The sequence below is a fragment of the Scyliorhinus torazame genome, chromosome 7 (genome assembly GCF_047496885.1).
Source record: "Scyliorhinus torazame isolate Kashiwa2021f chromosome 7, sScyTor2.1, whole genome shotgun sequence".
Lineage (NCBI taxonomy): Eukaryota > Metazoa > Chordata > Chondrichthyes > Carcharhiniformes > Scyliorhinidae > Scyliorhinus > Scyliorhinus torazame.
In genome coordinates, this window is record NC_092713.1 from 110,230,754 (window position 1) to 110,254,014 (window position 23,261).

Consider the following 23,261-nt stretch of genomic DNA (forward strand, 5'->3'; position numbering starts at 1 on the left):
CAATTTGGCGCATATACATTAACCAGCACTACCATCATCCCCTCCAGCTTACCACTAACCATAATATATCGACCCCCCCACATCAGAAACTATACTACCCACGTCAAATATCACCTGCTTATTAATCACGATCGCAACCCCTCTGGTCTTTGTATCCAGCCCCGAGTGGAAGACCTGGCTGACCCAGCCTTTCCTCAATCTAACCTGGTCCGCTACTCGATGGTGCGTCTCCTGCAGCATTACCACGTCCGCCTTCAGTCCCCTCAGGTGCGCGAACACACGCGCCCTCTTAACCGGCCCATTCAACCCTCGCACATTCCAGGTGATCAGCCTAGTTGGGGGGCAAAGTGCTCCCCCCCTCCGCCGATCAGCCATCCCCTTTATTAGGCCCGCCTCCAGCCCATGCGCCGCACCACCTCTGGCCCGCCCCCCTGCAGCCCCCACCACCGACCCCCTCTCTGTCCCTCAACCGAAGTCCCTCCCTCGTCAGCAGAACAACTACCCCCCCTCCCCCCCCCCCCAGCAACACCACTCTGAAACCTAACTCATACAATAAACTAAACATATGCACCCCCCCCCCCACTGCGCTTCCGTGAGCTAGCTCACCCAGCTAGCTTGGTGGCCCCTGCCCCCGGCACCAAAAAGTCTATTGTCCCCTCACTCCCCCCCCCCCCCCCCCACCCCGCTCATACAAACAAATTCCCTCATCTAACAATCCCCACACAATCATCCAGCTGAAAAGAAAACACCGAAACTCCATCCCACAAAAGTGCACATCAAAGAAAAAGACATTGCCAACATCCAGCAAAATGTAAACCCGAAAACAAAAAAACTTTTTCCCCCCCCTTCTTAAACAGAACTCAAAAACAGACGAGATAAAATACAAAAGAGGCCCAATATAAGCCAACAAGTTGTATCAAAGTTCGAGAGTTCTCAGCCCCCCACCAGTCCTTTTCTTTTCGCGAAACCAGTGCGTCTTTGGGCGACTCAAAATAATGATGCTGGTCCTCATATGTGATCCAGAGACATGCCGGATTCAGCAGTCCAAACTTGACCTGTTTCTTGAAGAAGATTGACTTAACTTGGTTGAAGCCTGCCCTTTTCCTAGCCACCTCCATACTCAGTTCCTGGTACACTCGCAGGATACTGTTGTCCCATTTACAGCTCCGCGTTTGCTTGGCCCACTGAAGAATACATTCCTTGTCCAGGAACCTGTGGAATCTCACCACCATTGCCCTCGGAGGGTCCCCCGTTCGCGGCTTCCTCGCAAGTGCTCTGTACGCCCTGTCCACCTCCAAGGGTCGGGAGAATGTCCCCTCCCCCAGCAGCCTTTCAAACATACCGGCTACATATGCCCCAGCATCAGCTCCCTCAGACCCCTCCAGGAGCCTGACAATCCTTAAGTTCTGCCGACGGGACCTATTCTCTAGGTCCTCCACATTCTCCAGAAGTCTTTTCTGCTGGTCCCGCAGCATCCCCACCTCCAGCTCCACCAATGTTTGATGCTCCTCTTGCTCAGCCAGCGCCTTCTCAACCTTCTGGATCGCCCGATCCTGGCCATTCAACCTGTGCTCCAGCCGATCAATCGACTCTTTAATCGGGTCCAGGCAGTCCCGTTTCTGCTTGGCAAAGCCATCCTGGATGACCTGCATCAACTGCTCCGTTGATCGCTGCACCGACATGCCAGGGGTCCAGTCCTCGGCCATGCTGTCTCCTGCTGCAGCTTCAGCATAGCTCTTGCCCACAAACCCACACAAAATCAACATAACAAAATCCCCAACCAACCATACCCACCCCACTACCAAGAGAAGGAAAACAAGCCAAAAAACAAACAAAACAAAACCCTAAACCATCACCCCACAACAACTGACGGTGACTAATTCCTTGAAGTAGGCTGTAAATAGCGGTGATCTCCGATAGAACCCTTTAACAGACCCCCTAATGGTGCACTTGACTTTCTCCAGGTACAAGAATCCCATTAAGTCACCCAAACAAGGCCCTGGGCAGAGTAGAATATCTCCATCCCAACGGAACTCACCTTCGGGCAATCAACGAGGCAAAGGCAAGGATATCTGCCTTACTCCCATCTGCAGCCCCAGCAAATCCAACACCCCAAAAATGGCCACCAGCCACCAGAAGACAAGGCTCCAGATCGATATTCAGAATTGCTGGCATGAAGGAGACCCAAAAGCTTATTAGTCTGGGGCAAGAACAGAACATGTGAGAGATTGGTTGGCCCCCTGGAACACTGCTCGCATTTGTCTTCTACCTCAAGAAAAAAAAACATTGATCCTAGGTTTGGTCAGGTGCACCCTATGCACTACCTTAAGCTGGATTAGACCAGGGCCGCACATGAGGACGTGGATTTCACCCTACACAGGGCCTCACTCCATATCTCAACATTCACTATAGACCCCAGCTCCTTCTTCGATTTCGCCTTCACTCCATCCGCCAAGTCCAAGTTCTCAGACATAATTTGCCCATAAATACCAAATGTGCTCCCCTCCTCTGACCCCGTCAGCAAAAGGATCCTTTCCAATAGAGACTTCCGCGGTGCCATGGGAAATGTTCGGAAGGCCCCTGATACAAAATTCTTTATCAGGATGTACCCGAACAGGTTCGACACCGAAAGCCCAAACTTCACAGACAGTTCCTCCAAGCTGGCAAACCGCCCCTCCACAAACAAATCCCGAATCTCTCCAGCCCCTTCCCTTCCCGGGCCCCAAACGTGGCGTCCAATCTCAATGGCTCAAATAAGTGATTGGCACAGATAAGGGCCAACTTCCACATGGATCCAAACTTAAAATGCTGCCTGAATTGTCTCCATAACGTTAAGCTAGACACGACCGCCTGGTTTGAAGAATACCTAGCTGGAGACAATGGAAGCTGGAGGCCATCATCAACACATCAAGACCAGAACCATACATGACATCACTTCTATCTGTCCCCATAAGAAAACTGAGTCACGATAATGACTTGGGTAACACCATCATCTTCTCAGCATTGGCAACCCAATAATAATAAAACAAATTCAGCAAAGCTAGTCTATCCCTTTGAAGAATTACTCAACGGCTCCTCAGAGTCTTGCCTGCCCATATAAAGGATGAGATCAGCCAATTAACCCTCACAAAAAAGAGATTTAGGGAGGAAGATAAGAAGATTTTGAAACAAAAACAAAAACTTTGGGAGAATATTCATTTTACTGGACTGGACTCTGCCTGCCAGGGACAGGGGAAGGTTGTCCCATATTTGCCGATTGGACTTAACCTTGTCCACCAGACTTGTGACATTCAATTTATGAAGCCGGGCCCAATCATGGGCTACCGGACTCTCAGGTACCTGAAGCTAGAGCTGGCCAAGCGAAAGGCAACACCCCCAAGTTGACTCTCCTTCCTGGGAGGTTAACCAGAAAACATTCACTCTTTTCCAGATTCAACTTGTAACCCAAAAATGAACGAAAGCTCCTCGATAACTCCATAATATCACCGATGGTGTGGATCGGGTCCGTAACATAAAGCAGCAGATTGTCGTAATATAGGGGCACCCTATGCTCTACCCCTCCCCTTTTTATTCCCTTCCACCTCGCCAAAGCCCTCAACATTATGGCTAAGGGCTCAAATGCTAATGCAAATAGGAGGGGAGACATTGAATACCTCTGTTTAGTCCCCTATTCAAATTGAAGTACCCTGGACACAAGGAATTGGTAGGAGGGGGCGCTATACAACAACCATACCCATGAAATCAATTTTGGCACTAGATGGAACCTCTCCAGAACTTTGAAAAGGTACATCCACTCCACCCTGTCAAATGCCTCCTCAGCATCTAAAGACACAATCACCTCCGGCTCAGGCTTCTTGAACAGGGAGAAATCATTCAACAGCCTCCGAATATTGGCTGACAATTGCCGGCCTTTGACAAAGGCTGAATATGATCCCCGCAATCACCTGAGAGAGAGAGTGCTCCAGCCTTACTGCCAACACCTTAGCCAGTATCTTGGCGTCCATATTTAACAGCAAGGTAAGCCAATGTGACCCACACTGCGTTGGGTCCATATCCCTCTTCAACAGTAGTGAAATAGAGGCCTGTGACAATGTAGCCAGCAGTGATTCCCAGGACAGAGAGTTATTAAACATATCTACCAGCAACAGGACCAACTGATCCGTAAACATCTTATAGAATTCTACTGGAAACACATCTGGCCAAGGTGCTTTACCCACTTGCATCCGCCCAATACCGTAGAAAATCTCCTCAGAGCCTAACAGGGCCTGCAACTTCTTCCCGTCTCTCATCCCCCGCCACAGGAAACTCCAAGCAATCTAAAAATGTTGAGATATCCACCCTCTCCCACTGAGGGCTCCGACCAATAAAGGCTCTTGTAAAAGGCCTCACTTGCAGTGTTAACTTTATCTAGGGCAGAAAACTCTTTTCTACTTTTATGTACGTTTCACTCTGTCTTTCAGACCAAAGCCTTGATAAACTAATCTTCACAAGCAGGCTTTCAAAACAAACATCCTTTCTCTTAATCTGCAAGTCTGGACTACAATACGAACAAAACCTTTTTATTTGTTTCTCCTAATTTTTGTCCCTTTTTTTCAAACCTTTGAGGTTAATGACAGCCACATAAGGGTGGGATTTTGCACTCCTGTTTTCGGGGTGCAGGATTGGCGGCGGGAGCAGGAAATCCTGTGAGTCCCAAAATGCGATTGACCCATCTCCCCCTCCCCAATGATGTAATGGGAATCCCAACGTAGAACATCAGCATTCCCATGTGAATACATTTAAATATAACGATCAGGCCTTTACACCTGATAGAGCCTCTCCTACCCCCTGTTAGATTGTCCATTTCCCCCCGCATCATCCATTTATGTCAATGTGAGGGCACACCGACATGAATCATGACAGATCTCCCCACAGCATTCCCCACAGTTCTAGGCAAGCAGAACCTTCCAGTAGGGGCAGCACGGTAGCATTGTGGTTAGCGCAATTGCTTCAGGGTCCCAGGTTCGATTCCCGGCTTGGGTCACTGTCTGTGCGGAGTCTGTACATTCTCCCCATGTGTGCTCCGGTTTCCTCCCACAATCCAAAGATGTGCAGGTTAGGTGGATTGGCCATGCTAAATTGCCCTTGGTGTCCAAAAACTGCCCTTAGTGTTGGCTGAGTGGGGTTACTGGCTTATGGGGATAGGGTGGTGTGGGCATGGGTAGGGTGCTCTTTCCAAGAGCCGGTGCAGACTCGATGGGCCGAATGGCCTCTTTCTGCACTGTAAATTCTTTGATCTATGATTCACCTGAGGCTTGCATCTGTGCACTTTCCCCTGGCACTAGCAGGGGCAGTTATCATGGGGATGAGGGGAGGAAGATGTTGAGGGGTGGGGGCATTCGGGGAGGAGCTTTCTATTTTTAATTTCTTATACCAGAGCACTACCTTTAAAGGGCACCCTGATCTTTTAAAACAGAAGTTGCTGGCTCTGATTCAGCACTCCACCAGCATGACGTCATGGCAACCGGCCCTTCATTTTCTTTACGGCAATGAGTCAAACATTAGGGCAGGGAAAGCCACCTTTGGGGCTGACAGCTTCCTCGCTGTTTTCCTTGCCTATTGTCCCATTCTGCCTATTTGTGGGAAACTGCCACCCATAGAAAATTTATGGCACAGAAGGAGGCCATTTAGCCGACTAACCAAACAAAGGGGTTGCAGGTTTCTCCGTAACTAATGCCAGTGATGGTCTGTGCTCAAACATCTGGAAGTACTAACTGAGAAAGATCTGCTAATGCAATTACTTCCTTCTCGTTATATACAGACCTTTCAGTGCTGCATGTTCCACCATCTCATAGTTTGACTGAGCATTCCCCAAACCAACTCAAAAATTAAAGCGAATTCCATTGATGGAGTTTTGTCTCAATCACAAAAACGCATCCATTGCAATACTAGCTTTAATTGTCAATTGCTTTAGCTTGAAGTATACAACAATGGGGATGGGTAGGGTGATTCTCCATTCCCATCCACTAAGATCCGGAATCACAATCGGATGGAGAATCTTCCGTCGGCCAAGAAACGGGATCGGCACAAGGCGGCAGACCTGTCCCCAATCTCCGGTCCAGCCCTGCTGGTCATAGCGGGCTTCGTACCATGCGCGAGCGGGAGCATGCAAACAGCTGACATGCAGTCATTAGAATGCGATTAATGGGTTAGAAGACTGAATCTTCACCCTCCCCTATCACCAGCACCCCCCCCCCCCCCCCCCACCTCCTAGCAGGCTGGCTTTGGTGCAAGTATTGACAAGGACAGTCCTGGCATGATGGACGCAGAGGGGGATCAAGGAGGTGATCCCATTGCTCCTGTGCCCCTCTGCTGCTGTCAGGCTGCAGAGGGAGGGTCCCCCAAGAATACTGGGAGTTGAGGGGCTCAGCTGTGGATGAGAGGTTGACCTCAGGATGGGGATCCTGTTTTTGGACTGTCCCTCCAGCTCTGGGTAACCTGAAGATCACTCTTGGCATGGTGGTCTCAGGCAGCCCTCTGTTCAAAATAATCATCCTGTTCTGACCAGTCTAAATTCTGAAGGGGCCTTCTCATTCTGAACTGCTCTGCCTGACAGCTAATGAGCAAATCAGATAGTTCATTGAAGATTGAAGCCAGGAAATTCCATGAGTTCCTTTGACATGCTTGGCATTTGTTCAATCTCACAGTGCAGTACCTTTAGCTAGCCTTTGATAGTTCAATGGTTTAAACTCAGCTGCCAGGAGGCTTGTTTATTTACCTTTCCCATTAAGCTTGAATGCATCTGAAGTACACTCCATTGATCCTAACCGTAATGTTTATAAACATTCTTGTTCTGATGACAGATGCAAGCCATTTCAAAGCAGCTTCCTCATTTATAACAGCAGAAAGTACTTACCACTGTTGAAGTGGCCAGCAGCTGTAAATCAGAACAAGAATGTTTATAAACATTGCAGGTCACTCAATGGTGGGAGTGACCTGTTATTCCTGTGGTTGAGGGGGGGGGGGGAGGCTCCCCTCCATGATGAGAGGTCGGGGATACTCCCCTTGTCAGTGGGTGGGATAAACATTCACATTGTGGGGGGAGGAGGAAGCTTGTATCTGGACATTGGGATTGGGGCATCGAATGTCAGCCCAAGAATGGCAAGTGAAGGGAAACTGGCGTGCTTGCCACTACCCATAATTTACCACAGCAATGGAATGTGAATACCACCTTGGTGTCGCTCCTAGCACCAGCGGGGACCAGTCCCGATTCTCTGCTGGTGGGAGCGCTTAGTCACTGAAACAGAGAATCGCGCCCAATATTTATGTCCGTTATATATTTATTAGCGATAATATTTATCTTTCGGGGCAAGTTAGAAACGATTTTAAAGCCTGCAATAAATAGACGCAAGTAAGATATGTAATAAAACTGCAAAACATGTTCCAGTTTTTGGTAAGAAAGTACTTCCTAAAGTAAATTTATGCTTCTTTGCGCACTGCCAGCAACTAAAGTGGAATATAGCAAATCATCAGAAGGTTCAAAGGATTATAGCATTCTGGATTTGTCAGCAAACAAAGAGAGCAATTGGCTTGGAGTTCTAACAGCTGGCAAGGTATACTATGTTGGCCACATGAATCAATACTGAGTTGGCGCGTGCTCTTCTAAATATTATGGAGAACAGTACAAGCAATATCTGGTTGCACTGAATGTGTCTGCCAGACTTCCAAACTACAGCTGTGTGAAATTATTCGAAAAAAAGCTTAAATGTTTTTTTTTCAAAAACGATTCGTAATTACAATAGCAAGTCATGTTTTATTAGTAATCCTGAGCACCTTAACCCTTTGAGTACCAGAGATAATGGATCAGAATAGAAAATAAAAATCGTCAAAGTTTTGCACTGTTGCCACAGGTGCGAGATGAAGCTGTGAAATACTATTCACAAAATGCGTGCTGTAATTATAAAAATATTCAAACAAATGCAATGTCTTCATCTTTAATCATTTTCTTTTTATAATCTATGGAAATCATGACGTGATGGAAAACAAGGAGAAAGGTGGAAAAAAACATTTTACAACAAAATAGTCTGTTACCAATGTGTCAGTTTAGTTCCCATTTTAAATCATTAAAAAACTAAAACAAATGTAAATTTTAACTGCACATACCAGCGCACAACTATAATATACAAGGTGAGAACCCACAAGCACAAGGGATCGTGCATCTTCAATGTATCTTGCATTTCACCCGCCACTTATTTAGGCGCTAACTATGATATTTCCGATGTGACACTCAGATAGTATGAACTGGTTTCAATCAACTGAGGTCAAGAACGTAGTTGTGGGTATGAAACTGCCTCCATGTAGTTGGATTGGCAAACTGGTTAGCTCCAGCTCGTGCATTTATAACGGAGATATCCGCTTTCCCAATGAAAATTGTTGGTTTATTCAGGTGAAGTGCTCTAATCTGTTGTATTATGCCATTTCCAGTGTTAGAAGTTTGTAGAATATGAGTAGACTGATGTAACATGGCACTATTTGGCTTAAAGTCCAGATTTGCATAAGGCTGATGTATGAAAAAATGGTCAAAGTACTTTCTGTTCTTTTTACAATATGAACCTGTACTTTTTATAGAAAAGGCTTTCCATCAAACATGCTCTCGGTTTATATACCTCCCATTGCTTCCCATGGGATCTGGAGCATGTTCAAACAGGTTTTGTGCAGTGCTGGCTCATGTTGGGAACAGCTGACATGAAATTTGTTCACACTCCAGCCCCTATCTAATTTACATCAGGAAGATCACAAATGCATATGCCCACTTTGTCTTTAAACCTGACTTGATTCCATACATGCAATTTGAATTGATAAGTTTCCAGTTCAACAGGTGGTTTGCTTTTTGACTGTGCTGAAGCCCAAGTTGCCAATGACATTTACATCAGGTCAAAATTGGCCCAGATGTTCAATTCTCTGGAGGGAGGGGTGGTCTTACCCCAGAGGTGCCCGGAAGATGCACTGGGGAACTTCCACAGAAGTTTCCACGCAAAAACTGTATGGGAATTGAACAGGATGGGCAATTACGCTGCAACCCCCTTCTGATGGTTCCGACTCTCTTGGAAGAATAGTTACTCAGGAAGGGTTAGAAGATTTAAAACCACTTCTAACACATGATAACTATGATACTGACCCTGAATTCCAAATGGATCCCTGGATCCCCGGTTAGCCCTGTCATGACCACTTTCCCTTATCCCTTAAACATCTAACCACCCCCAATCCGGATTATCCGACCAATCACACCTCCACGCCCAAACTACCCCGCCAACCTCCTAATCATCCTGAACACCTGACTGTCCAGCCCCAGACTACCCCCTCACTCCAGCCTACACTCCCACCCCTCAACTGTCCCATTGATCGGCCAAACTCTTAAGTACCTGACCTCCCCATCTTCAGACTACCCCCACAACCCAACTTCTCCCACTCCTGCAACCACCTGATCCCCCAATTCATCAACCCACTTCCCCACCATACAACTAACCCAGAGCACCCAATCCAATCCGAACCCCGATTACCCCCGACCACCTGAAACCCCAACTTTTGACTAGCCCCCCCACCCCATCAAGTACGCCAAATGATCGAATGCCAACATGACCAGATGACACCCCCTGACCACATTCCCTCCCCAACCCCCTTACCTTACACACTTATCTTCTCTCCTGTCAAAATGACTGGGATATTTTAACTTGAGGGTTTATAGCAGCTAATGACTTAAAAGTGGGGCCTGGTGTGATTTCCCAGACCAGCCTACATTGCACAGAAGGGATTACCTTAGCAGCTACTCTACATATTTTTCAGAAGATCCGGGTTGGAGGCCTAGGTAAGTATATGTGACTGGGAAAGGAAAAAAGAAAACAGGGCATTTGTAATGGAGAATAGAGGCAAACCTTTGGGAACGAAAACTTTCTGGACTGATTCTGAAAGAATAAATCCATAGAATCCCTGCAGTACAGAAGAAGGCCATTTGACCCAGTAAGTCTGCACCGACCTTCTGAAAGAGCATCTCAACTAGGCCCACTCCCACGTCCTATCCCCGTAACTCCACCTAACCTTCACATCCTTGGGCACTAAGGGACAATTGATCATGGCTAATCCACCTAAATTGCATGGGCTGGATTCTCCATTCCTGCGGCGAAGTGCCAACGGCAATGAAGGACCCGTGGTGTTTCACGACGGGAAAATCGGCGCGAACCTGTCACTAATTCCGTTACCGGCGAGGGGCTGCGGCAGAGCCGCGTGAAACACCCGCAGATCACAAGAGAATCGCCAGGTGCCGGGCCACGCATGCGCAGGGCTGAGAGCTGCAGCCGCACACACCTACACCTACACTGGTCGCGCCGTAAAACATGGCGCCGGCCATGCTGGACCCATACCCGCCAACCTCGACCCAACAGCCCACCCCCTGGCCACCCCCACCACTCCCCCCAGCCCAAGCAGAAGCCCCCACGGCCAGAGGAACAGATCTCGGTCTGAGTGTGGCGGTGCTGGACACTGTCTGCAGCCGGCATGCCAGGCTCACAACCGCTGGGACCACATGTGGGCTGTGCCGTCGGGAACTCAGCCCATCGGGAGACGGAGCATCGCAGGTGGGCTGGCTGATGACACACCAATGACGTTGCGCTGTGCGCAGTGCGCATCACGATGATGCCAATTTTGTGGGGGCGGAGCATCATGAACCGGCGTCAAACCGCCGTCAGCCCAGATTCTGGCATCGGAAGCAATTCTCTGTCCAATCGCCTTTTTCGATTTCGTTGTTGGGCTACAGAGAATCCTGTCCCCCCTCTTTGGTCTGTGGGAGGAAATTAGATCAAACCCATGCAGACATGTTGAGAATACGTAAACTCCTGACAGTGAATCACCCAAGGCCAGGAGCGAACCCAGGTCCCCGGCATGAGTCAGCAGTGCTAACCACTGTGCCACCACGTGAGGAACAGAGTAAAGTACTACTGTGGCATGGGAGTTTTAGTTGTTTTAAAAGTGATCAGTCTCTATGGGGATCGTTAACACTGGTGAAACCAAGTTTTGTGCTATTCAACAGTATGCTCCTTTTGAATTCAGTAGAGCAGCCACTACCTGTGTGTTATTTGCAATATAGAATCATAGAATGGTTTTAAAAACAGGAAATTATTTGGTCCATCATGTCTCTGCTGGCCCTCTGAAGGAGCAATTCAGCTAGTGGATCGATTTGGAAATTTTTTTCAGTGATGTTCCACTGGGCTCGGTGTTTGGACCCTTACTGTTTGTGTTGTATATTAATGATTTGGACATGAATGTGGGGAACATGATTGGGAAATTTGCAGATAACACAAAGATTGGCCTAGTGGTGGACAGTGTAGAGGATAGCTACAATCTCCAGAATGATATAGATGGATTGGTGGAAGTGCAGATGGAATTTTAACACTGAGACGTATGAGGCCATGCATTTAGGGAGATCAAACAGTTATAGGGAGTACACAATAAACAGGAATATACAAAGAAAGATAGATGAAGTGAGAGATCTTTCTTTTAATATAAATTTAGAGTACCCAATTCATTTTTTCCAATTGAGTGGCAATTTAGCGTGGCCAGTCCACCTACCCTGCACATATTTGGGTTGTGGGGGTGAAACCCATGCCAACACGGGGACAATGTGCAAACTCCACACGGACAGTGACCCAGAGCCAGGATCGAACCTGGGACCTCGGCTCCGTGAGGCGGCAGTGCTAACCATGGCGCCGCTGTGCTGCCCTGAAGTGAGTGAGCTTGATGTACAAATACACAGGTCCCTCAAGACATCAGTTCAAGTAGACACGGTTGTTAAGAAAGAATATGGAATGCTGTCCTTCATTGGCAGATGTATAGAATATTAAAGTAAGAATAGAATGTTGGAATTGTATAGGACAGTAGTGACTCCACAACTGGAGTATTGTGTGCAGTTCTGGTCACCACATCGCAGGAAGGAATAATTGCTCTGGAGAGAGTGCAGAAGAGGTTTACAAGAATATTGCCAGAGCGAGAAAAGTATGGCTTTCAGGAGAGGTTAGGTTTATTTTCCTTGGAACAAGGAAGGTTGAGGGGTGACTTAATCGAGGTGTACAAAATTATGAGGGTAAGAGATAGAGTGGACAGGATAAAATTGTTTCCCTTGCTGGAGAATTCTAGAACCTGGAGACATAGATTCAAGATAAAAGGCAGAAGGTGTAGAGGAGACATGAGAAAGAACCTTTTTACGCAGAGGGTAGTGAGTGTCTGGAATTCGCTGACTGAGTTGGTGGTGGAGGCGGAGACCCTAAACTCATTTAAAAAGTACCTGGACCTGCACCGCAAGTGCTCCAAGCTACAGGGTTATGGACCGGGTGCAGGAAGCTGGGATTAGAAGGGTTAGGTGTCCTTCGGCTGGCATGGTCAAGATGGGCTGAATGGCTTCCTTCTGTTTTATAACTTTTCTATGATTCTAGTGCTAATCTCCTGCCTTCTCTCTATGGCTTTGCAAATATTTCCTTTACAGATAATGAGCCTATACCCTTTGAAAGTATCAATTGACCCTGCCTCTACCGACTTCCGTGGCGACCATGGAGTGAGTGGTCGCACATTTGGTGGCTCCCGCTTGTGGCAGTTTTTTAGCGCCTTTTCCCCCAGTTAACAGGTGGATGTGAGGCGGAATAAAGGTACAGGAAACTGAGTGGAAGAGATTGACCCTCTGCTGTATGGAGCTGAGAGCCAGAACCGGTTGAAAAAGACGGAATCAGTTGGTTGGAGCTAGTGCAGCGCCTGCAACGCACGTGGAAATGGCGGAGGGGCAGGGCGCGGCCCTGCCGGCTCAATGGTCGACGGACCAGCTAGTGAGCTTCTTGAACGAGAAGTTCACCCAGCAACAGAAGGAGAGTCTGGAGGAACTGGCCCGGGCGGTGGAGTGAAGCTGGCAGCCCAGGGTCAGGCAATCCAGAAGATGGAGGAGGTGGCAGGATAACACGAGGAGCAGTTTGTCTCGATGGCAGCGGAGATGGGGCTGATGCATGATCGACAGAGACGGCTTCAGGAGAAGGTTGAAGACCTAGAGAACCGGTCACACAGGCAGAATATCAGGATCGTGGGCCTGCCGGAGGGGAGTGACGGAGCCGATGCTGGCGCGTATGTGGGGAGGATGCTTGAAATGCTGCTCGGAGAGGGTCTGTTTGTACGGCCGTTGGAGGTGGATCAAGCACGCAGGGTGCTAATGTGGACCCTGCGTCTACCACACTCTCAGGCAGTACATAAGTATCCTAACCACTCACTGCATGAAACTTTTTTTCTTCATTTTATCATTAATTCTTTTGCTAATTACCTTGGCTCCCTTGGTTCTTGATTTTTCACCAATGGGAACAATTGACTATCTACTCCGCCCAGAACCCTCATAATTCTGAATACCTCTACCGAAACTCCTCTCAACCTCCTCTTCTCCAAGGCAAACAGTTCCAACTTCTCTCATCTTTTTACATAACTTAAGTCCCTCACCCCTGGAACCATGCTCAGAAATCTTTTCTCCAATGCCTTCACATCCTTCCTAAAGTACGGTTCCCAGATTGGACACAATACTCCAGTTCAGGCCAAACTAGAATGTTCTGCAGGTTTATTATAACTTTCTTGCTTTTGTATTCTATAACCCTACTGATAAAGTCCATGATGTTGTATACTTTATTAACTGCATTTTTAACCTGTCATGTCACCATCAATTATTTATACACATACACATCTAGGTTTCTCTGCCCCCTTTAGAATTGTGCCCTTTATTTTATATTGTCTCTGTGTTCTTCCTATCAAAATAAATCTCTTCACATTTCTTTGCATTTGTATGCCCATTCCGCCAACCTATGTCCTTTTGAAATTCTACAGTACCTTCCTTATGATTCACAATACTTCCAAGGTTATCATCTGCAAATTCTGAAATTGTGCCCTGTACACCAAGATCTAGATCGTTAATACATATGAGGAAGAGTCTGGTTCCTAACACCGATCCCTGGGGAACTCCACTACAAACCTTCCTCCAGTTCAAAAATCAAATGTCCATCACTTCTCTTTGTTTCCTGTCACTCAGCCAATTTTGTATCCATGTTGCTACTGTCCCTTTCATTCAATGAGCTTGAACTTTGCTCATAGATTTGTTACACAGCACTTTTATCAGATGTCTTCTCAAAGTCCAAGTACACCGCACCAACTGAATTACCCTCATCAACCCGCTCTGTTACCTCATCAAAAACGCAAACAATTTAGTTAAACATGATTTTCCCTTATCAAATTAATGCTGGCTTTCCCTAATCAATCCATATTTGCCCAAGTGACTATTAATTTTAGCCCAAATTATCATTTCTAAAAGCCTCACCAGAACGGAGGTTAAATTGACTGGCCTGGGTTGCTGAGCTTATCTTTATACTCTTTTTGAACAAGGCTGTAAACATTTGCAATTCCCAAGAGCTTTGGGGGGGGGGGGGGCACTCTTGAGTCTGAGGAGCATCATGTACACTCAGTAACTCCAAGCCATTCATGATGAGATACAACACGAACCATTCAATGTAACAGTCGCACTCTTCATTATCATGTTAATTTGCAAGAAACTATGGCGAAAATTGACAGATCTAAAACTGATTTGAACCTGTTCTGCTTTGCATTTGTTCCCAACACAACACCTCCTCTTCCCCCATTTTGTTGAAAATTAATTTGTCTGCACCAGGTACTGGGCGAGATTCTCCCAGCCCTGGGCCGGCCCAGAGAATCCCCACAAATGGGCCACGCCGGCCGGACGCCGGCACGCGATTGATTCTCCAGCCTGGATGGGCCGAGTGGCCGTAAGAAAAGAGCCGAGTCCCGCCGGCGCCGTTCTAACCTGCTCTGGGCCGGCAGGACCTCAGCGTGGAAGGGTCGGGTGGCGGCCTGTGTGTGTGGGGGGGGGGGGCCTCCCAATGTTGGCTGGCCTGTGATCGGGGCCCACCGATCGGCGGGCCGGCCTCTCTGGCTGAGGGCCTCCTTTCCTACGCGCCGGGGCCGGCGCATCGAAGGAGGCCACTGCGCATGCGCATGTTGGCGCCGGTGCCACTGCGCATGGCCTCGTTGGCGCTGGCGCAACTACACATGCGCGGATCCCGCGGTGCACAGTTCGCGCCGGGATCAGCAGCTGGAGCGGTGCGAACTGCTCCAATGCCATGCTGGCCACTGTAGGGGGCCAGAATTAGTACTGGCAGTGGCCCGTTCACGCCGTCGTAAAATGCAACGGCGTTTACAACGGCGCGGTCACTCTGTCGTGGGATTGGAGAATCCCGCCCATTGCCTATGCTATATGTCCACTTTGAATCCCATTTGTCACCTTTTTTTTGGTTTGTACCTTTCCAAGAAGGACACAGGACCCAGATTGTAGGTGGCTTTGAAGGCAGTTTGTTGAAGGTTAATTCGTCTGCACAATGTCAATGCTATTACAACAAAACCTTTATTATCCACCATGCATGGGGAATGGGCACTGCCAGTTAATAAAAAATGCTGGTTGACGGAGAGTTCCATTTACCAATAGAATACATTGCAATACATGTAGCATGAACTAATACGCAATTGCTCAGGAAACCAAGAACAGTATTCTTTTTACTTTTAATCTTCAACAATAGATTAAAACATAAATTAAAGTATAAATTAATATAGTATACAGGTACAGATTCCCTCGCTTCCAGTTGATAAAGTAATGATTTGTATTCGGGGAACATCCAAAATTCCTAAAGAATTTGATTGAGAGAGTGTCGGATAACACAAAGTTTACATGGTAACTTTTTGACTTAACATAGTAAAACATAATATTTTCAAATAAATGTCTTTCATTACTTTAAAAAACATACATAATACTTGCCATTGTTAAACTTGTCATTTATGAAGCACTATTGATGATTTTGCTACATTCTGATGAACATATATGCCTGAAAGACTAACATTTTAAGTGGTTCGGTGTCGTATTTTGTTTTATAATGCTCCTGTAAAGCATTTGTTATGTTAAAGATGTTATAGAAGTTATTGCTGTATTGGACAAAACACTACATCTACAATAAACACAATGGAAAGGATCAAGAAAGAATCTGTAATTAGCTGAAGATGCACATGGAGTATGACTAATGTAGACTATTCAAATAAATGGGAAATTAATACTCATCAGTTGTGGTTGTGTTATAGTGTTATTGCTGGAAAGCAAGAAACATTTCCAGACAGTTAGGTTAGTGTTTTCTTGTGTACAGATGACTCAGTTTCGCCAAAATGCATCCTCTTGGGGAAGGCATGCTATGTTATTCTCCAAGCCTGAATAAAGATTGTAGACTTCCAGTCAACTCAAATTCTTTATTCAGTGGGTTCGTTCTGTTTCCAGAGCTTAACTATATATAATACAGTCAAGAGGTATGACCAGTGAAGCTAAGGTAAATTGCCTATGCTGAGCTGTCTCTGTCTGCTGCTGCTCACTAGCCCTGTGGTTCTGAAAGAGGCGGATCCTCCTTTGGGCTGGACCCTTTATACCCATCTCTGATGCTGCCCTCTAGTGATGCTGCGACTGTTACATCTGTCTGTAGTCCCTGGTGTATGTGCAGATGTATGTACAGATGTACAGATCACTACACATGCAAAACAGATTGGAGAAATAGGGGAAAGATTTATAATAATGTTACCATGAACTCTGAGGTCAATGTCCCGCTGTTGTTCTCCTGCAGCATTTACTGCTACACATGTGTATTTGCCAGTGTCACTGATCTGAGTGCTGGTGATAGCCAGCACTCGGCCTCCCGAAAGAATCTGCAAGGAAGGATATCCACAGCATGTTGTGATACAAGCATAGGAGGATCGAGTTCACAAGCAAAAGTAAAGTTAAAAGGAAAAGACTGTACATAATTATCAAAAAATGCTTCATGTAAACTTGTTGGTATGGTCAGGTTGCTCCTTCTTTCTATGTTTTAAAACTAAAGAACACAGTCAAACATTTTGTGTGGGACATTTCACGTTCTGTTCTACAAGATGGCATTATGAAGAGGAACAGTGGGCTTTGCCCATGACTTCTCTGGGGCAATTTTGAACTTTTGACTGGTTTGTGGTGTGTCCATGACACTCACCCGAATGGATTTAGTGAAAACACAAACCACTTCAGTTTCAGATCTCATTCGAATCCCGTTGGTTAGCTGTTCATTGAGCAGGTACCTCAATGAACTGGTGGGGGCCAGTGTGGGGGCAATGCATGATGCTGGGCAGCCATTTTTCCTGGCAATTTTGCATCCCCCACCCCCTATTTCTTGACATCACAGGAGCAGAGTTGCACCATGTCACACCAGGGGGAGGTCTGTACAAAATAAACATCTCCCATCTGCCTTTCGTCATCAGCTCTGCAGCAGGAAACATAGGCAATTGAGAAAACTGTTGTTAAAGAAAGAATCCACAAGATTTGCAATTACCAAACAATTCAGAAGAATACTCGTCTCCTTTAAGTGAAAAGAAAACTATAAGGAAAACATAATATTATATAAGTATCTCCTCAGCCATGGACTGTAGCCAACTCATTTGGAGCATGTCAAGTCTGCCAGTTATGGACCCCAATAGATCAAAAATTAAACAGTCTCCTGCCAATGAACCTAGTTAAATATGTTCATGGAGTGAAATAGGCATGTCTACCTGTCCAGTAAAGGCCATAAGAGTAGCTGAACTGTTATCTGAAAAATCCCCCAGAAGAGTAGCTATCTACCGAGGGGTGGCCATGGTCAATCCATCAGTAGAAATGGCAGAAAATCAGGGTACACTGTCAGCATGTCAAAAAAACTGATGGTCAATTTTCACGTTTTAAGGTTACACAGTCACCTATAGCTGAGGTCACGTTAATGGTCTGTTTTCTATGGTAATTTATTGTCGTTTACTGCTGTCAGCCACCAGTTAAATCCCCAATAGGGTGGAAATCTCATCCCCGAGAGCTGCCAACCAGAGGCTGGCTGCTCTCCAGTACTGGCAGCGCCACCAGGAATGCTGGCCACTGCCGGTAACACACTGGGGCCTTCACCAGAAATCATCACTGAATCCCTGAAGTGGGGCAAATGGTGCAGGATGGGGATGTAGGGAATGGGTTGCTGATTTATTTTCGGGGGTGAGGAGGGGTTGGTAGAGAGGTTGGGGGCAGGAAGGCATTCTCAAGGCCCCCCCCACCCTTCCCACACTACGGGCGGGATCCGACCAAATTGGGGACGGTGCCGCTTTTGCGATGTTCTTCCCCCTCCAAAGCGGCGTATTCAGAGAGTACGCCGCGCCACTTATTGACGGCCTCAAGACATTGCCTGAGGCCGACCCCGATGCTCTGTCCCCAACCTGCCGAGTTCCTGATGGCGTACGTTGCGTGCGGTCTCACCCTTCAGGAACTCAGCCTAGCGGCTGCGGACTCAGTCCAGCGCCGCCACAGTCGGGGGAGGGCCGATCTGCGAGCGGGGGGGGGGACATTATTCAGGGCTGGGGGCACTGTGGGGTGGTGATCCGGAGTGGGCGAGCTGGCCGAGGGGGGGGGGGGGGGGGCACTATTTTGTGGGCCGGTTCCGCGAGCGGCCTCTGCCTTGTAGCACGGCACAGCCGCTGCAGGCTGCCGCAGTGCGCATGTTTGGCCACGAACCCGTCAATTCTCTGGGGCGTATCGGCAGCTAGAGCCAGATGCTCTAGTCTGCCGGCATGCTAGCCCCCAGCAAAATGGGGAATCAGTGCCTGTTTTGCTCCATTTTTCTGGCACAAGGCACCAGTATTCACACGCCGGAGACGGGACATAGACCCAGAATTGGAGAATCCAGACGCACATCTCTCGATCAGGCATGGAGTGTCTGTCAATGCGCGAAGCGGCTGGCAAACCCAAAGGCTTTCTGGAAGCACAGACCTGTGCGAGTCCCATTAAATCTCTGAGCCACCATTAAATCCTAGAAGGCTCAGAAATAATTTGTTTTAAGTGGCTCATTAACAAGAACAACACCGCTAGGGGATGGATTTCCCCTATTAGCCTCTTCCGGTCACTCACTAAATGTGGGACAATTTTCCGCCGTCACCTAGGGAATCGGGCCCCTCCCATAACCTCCCACACAATTCTCCAGGCCCATCTGCCAACCCGCCCGCTCCAGTGGCCTCTACTAAATTCCACAATATGTTAGTAATACTAGAAAACAGTCCACAAGTGTCAGTTGCCCTCCAGTAATATGTCCAAGTGGCCTTTTGTCACCTGTGAGACTACAGAGTGGAGTGCAGTTGAGAGGCAAAATGGACAGCCAGTAAATTAAAATAATAAGGGTATCTCACCAAGGCTTGTCTGATGCCAATATAAGGGGCTTCAGAAGAACAGCCTGAAACAGGGTGGGGGGATGCTCAACAATGCAAATTAGGGTCCCACACGGTTGGTGAAACCTTAATTATAATCTTCAGATCTAAATGGCTGGAGGCTGAACTGCACACATACTGACATTTGTGCCAGGTTTTGAGTGACCTAACCATGCAGCGCTCCTTAGAAGGATCAATGGAGGTTATGCAAATAAAATCCCAGGATATTTCTATTATTTTTGATGATGGGCCCAACAGGAACACACCCGTTTGTCCCAATTCCTCTACACCTACCCCCCCCCCCCCCCACACACACACACACACACACCAACCAAAATCCAGTGTACTGTGCCCTACTGAACGCCACCCAAAACCTTACATGGCAGGAAATGGATAATTTCTCGCTTTGTCGCAATTGGTGATCTGCACTGGGTTCCCTACTGGACAAGTTTAAGAGATTCAGGAGAAAAATGGCTCAGTTCTTAAGCTGGTATCAACAGGTTTTGTGCCCTTCAAGGTGGAAGCAAAGGTCATCGTCTGTAACACTTTGACTGTGGAAGACATCACAAGAGTATCCAACTTATCATATTCTCACTAGAGCTTCCATGAATGGAAACCCTGATGGATCAATGTGCTTTTTAGCCCAGGAATGATGAGGCTAATTGTAGTGCCCTAAATAATGCTCATTCAACACAGAATAGATTTGAACCTGGGACCTCCTGTACCTGTTGTCTAATCAATATGTAATTAAATCTCCTATTGTAAAATTCTCTAGAACAATAAAAATATTAACAAAATACATCATAAAATATTGCATTCTTTGATCACGTCAATTTACTCTCGAATTGTATTTGGAAACTCAGGAGAGTGGGGAATGTTGCATCATAACCACGTACCAAACAATATCACCCCTTTACATTATAATAAGGTCATGAAAAAATCACTAGCAGCAACAATACTGGGGAGAAGACAATTCTTTCTAACAAATAATACCAGATCTGCATTGACTCAGTAGTCATCCTTTTGTCTGGGGCACAAGGCTGCAGGTTAAAACTCCATACCAGGGGCAGAACTCTGCAGTCCCCCACCTACGGGTTTGAAGCTGGGGTTCTCGTAAAATGCAGCACCTGGCCATTTTGCCAGCAAACCATCTGCCCTCGACCTGTCTCCCATTTTACAGACGGTCAGTGGGGGCATCATGCAGCCCACTCACCCTTGGGCCTATTGAGGTCCTTAAAAATGTCCTATACCCACTGCTATTTTGCCAGTGGACAGAGGGTTCACAACAAGTAGGTAGCCCAGCAGCTTTAGCTGCACAGATTAGTGTCAGGCAAGAGGGAGGATATCTCATTTGGGGGCCCCACTGTAGGCACCCTCCTCAAGGCAATATCTCCTTTAACCCTCCTTCCCCTGGCCTCTCAAACCTAGCACCCAAACCTGCTCAACCTTCTCTGGGGTTTGCTAGCCAGATCCTGCCAGTACCATAGTCCTGCCTTCAGTCCAGCCTCCATTATCTCCTCCTCTTCGGGACCTGTCTGTAGTCAGCAATGGCCACTGTTCAAACCTGTCACTGCTGGGACTCAATTGACAGCCATCCAATTAGGCAGCAACTCTCTTAATTGGGATTTTCTCAGTTGGCAATGGAACACACGCCCGTAGCCAACTAACACCCTGTCAAATCTTTTTTTTTTAAATTTAGAGTACCCAATTAATTTTTTTCCAATTGAGGGGCAATTTAGCGTGGCCAATCCACCTAACCTGCACATCTTTGGGTTGTGGGGGTGAAACCCACGCAGCTATGGGGAGAATGTGCAAACTCCACACGGACAGTGACCCCAGGGCCGGGATTCGAACCCGGGTCCTCTGTGCCGTAGGCCCAGTGCTAACCACTGTGCCACATGCCGCCCTAACACCCTGCCAAATCTAAAATGGCTGCAAGGCAGCTGGTATCGGCAGGGATGCCATCTGAACAATCATGCCCCAGGTCTTGAACACAAAAATCTACATTCACACTCTGAACTGAATTTTCCAAGCTATATAAAGACAGAGCCTGGGCAACTGGCAGCTCCCCAACACTATCCTGCCTCCAGCCAGGAAGGTCGGCTGGCACAGGAATCAGCAACCTGTTCCGCAGCATCAGGGAACTAAAATGCTTTTGCAGGTCTAGGAGTGACCATAGGCACTTTTCTGGAGGATCAACGCATCCACCTGAGGTGTCTCGTGGCACTTTGTCAGTTTTCTCATTACTGAAGAGGGAAGCATTTGTGTGCACCTTCATTTTGTGATATCCACTGCATCTCTCTCTCTTGTCCAATACACTCACATCTTTAGATGGGGCTGCTGTCTAATCACTGCTGCCAACATTTCTAATAAGCCTCCCACTTTATTGTCCACCTGCTATCTTTAATTGTATGGTGAATACAAAGGAAATTAGTCAATCAGGAGGCCACCTCACACAGGATGAAGCAATTTAGGTCCTCAATAGGCCCAAGGGGGAGTAGGCCATAAGATGCCTCCACTGCCACCGGATTCCCCCCTCAACCCTGTAAAATGAGAGACATGTTGGGGCAGGCAGTTCAGCAACGAGAAGGCCATGTGCTGCATTTTGCAAGCACCCTGTTGTGTTATGTACTCTGGGATAACACAGGCTGCAACTGGATGCAGCTTTAACCAAAGGATACTCCAGATCTTGAAGTTAGTTCAATCGGATTTATTGAACCAGTAGCACAGTTAGCACAGTTCTCTATGAGTTCGACTCTCTGCTGACCTAAGTGTGGTTACTCTGTCTGACTGAACCAGACTAGCTCTTAGCCACGTGCTGGAGGTGTGATACTGTACATACACCCTGACTCACTCTGTAGATGTTCATCAGTGGAAAGAGACGGAGTGTGAGTGCCTCGTGCCTTTTATAGTGAGATACCACCCTTGAGTGTCCTGCCTGCTCATTGGTCATGTCCTGTTCTCTCTGTTCATTAGCTGCCTGGCTGTATATCATCATCTGCATATCATGACATCTCTCCTTTTTAAAAAATGTTTTGTTGGCACATGGGAATATACTTACATGTGTTGGCATATATTAACATATTTACAAGCGGTGGCATATGTGAATGTATTTATATGTGAAGACAGCTGTCTAATGTGAGAAAACAGAACATAGCAAACAAAACAAATGTTCATAAGTCCAGACTCTGGGGGTTGCGTCTGATCCTTGTCGACCGCCGGAGAGGTGGTGGTGGAGACGACGGCGCCTTGACAGGCGGGATGGAAGCCTGACTGGTGGCCTCGTAGGTTGAGGTATCAGGAGGTGGCAAAACAACGGACGGAAACGGAGAAGAAAGCAGTTGCGGGCAGGCAACTTTGCGCAGTGCCCGTCTGTTTCATCGCACAACAGAACAATCAGCCGTAAGTACAACATATGAGTGGGGCGCAGCCTGTCGAACAATGACAGCTGGAGCAGACCAGCCACCATCCGGTATCTTGATCCTGACAGTGTCTGCCGGGGATAACACGGGCAAATCGGTAGCATGATCATCATAGCCCTGCTTTTGCTGGTTTCGGAGCTGCTGCACCTTCTGCAGCACCGGGAGGTGATCCAGGTTGGGCAAGTGTATGGCTGCAAGTGTCGTCCGCAGGTCCCTGTTCATCAGGAGTTGAGCCGGCGACATGCCAGTGGGCAGTAGGGTCACCCTGTACGCAAGCAGCGAGAGGTAGGTGTCAGAAGCAGAATCCGTGGCCTTGCAGATGAGCTGTTTCACAATGTGCACCCCTTTTTCAACCTTCCCATTGGACTGTGGATAGTGTGGGCTGGAAGTGACATGTTTGAAATGGTATGACTTGGCAAACATAGACCACTCGTGGCTGTTGAAGCACGGGCCATTGTCACTCATGACAGTGAGTGGGATACCATGCCTGGAGAAAGTCTCCTACAGGCCTTGATG

The 23,261-nt window shown here is 47.4% G+C and overlaps 1 protein-coding gene across 2 annotated transcripts in view; it reads right to left on the reverse strand.

Moving 5' to 3' along the window:
- hmcn1 (hemicentin 1) overlaps positions 1 to 23,261 on the reverse strand; it is an 838,180-nt gene that overhangs the window by 315,957 nt on the left and 498,962 nt on the right. For both annotated transcript variants that reach the window (XM_072511251.1, XM_072511250.1), the window contains exon 40: positions 16,671 to 16,794. In XM_072511251.1, coding sequence (XP_072367352.1) covers positions 16,671 to 16,794 — 124 coding nt within the window. The remainder of the gene's footprint in view (positions 1 to 16,670; positions 16,795 to 23,261) is intronic.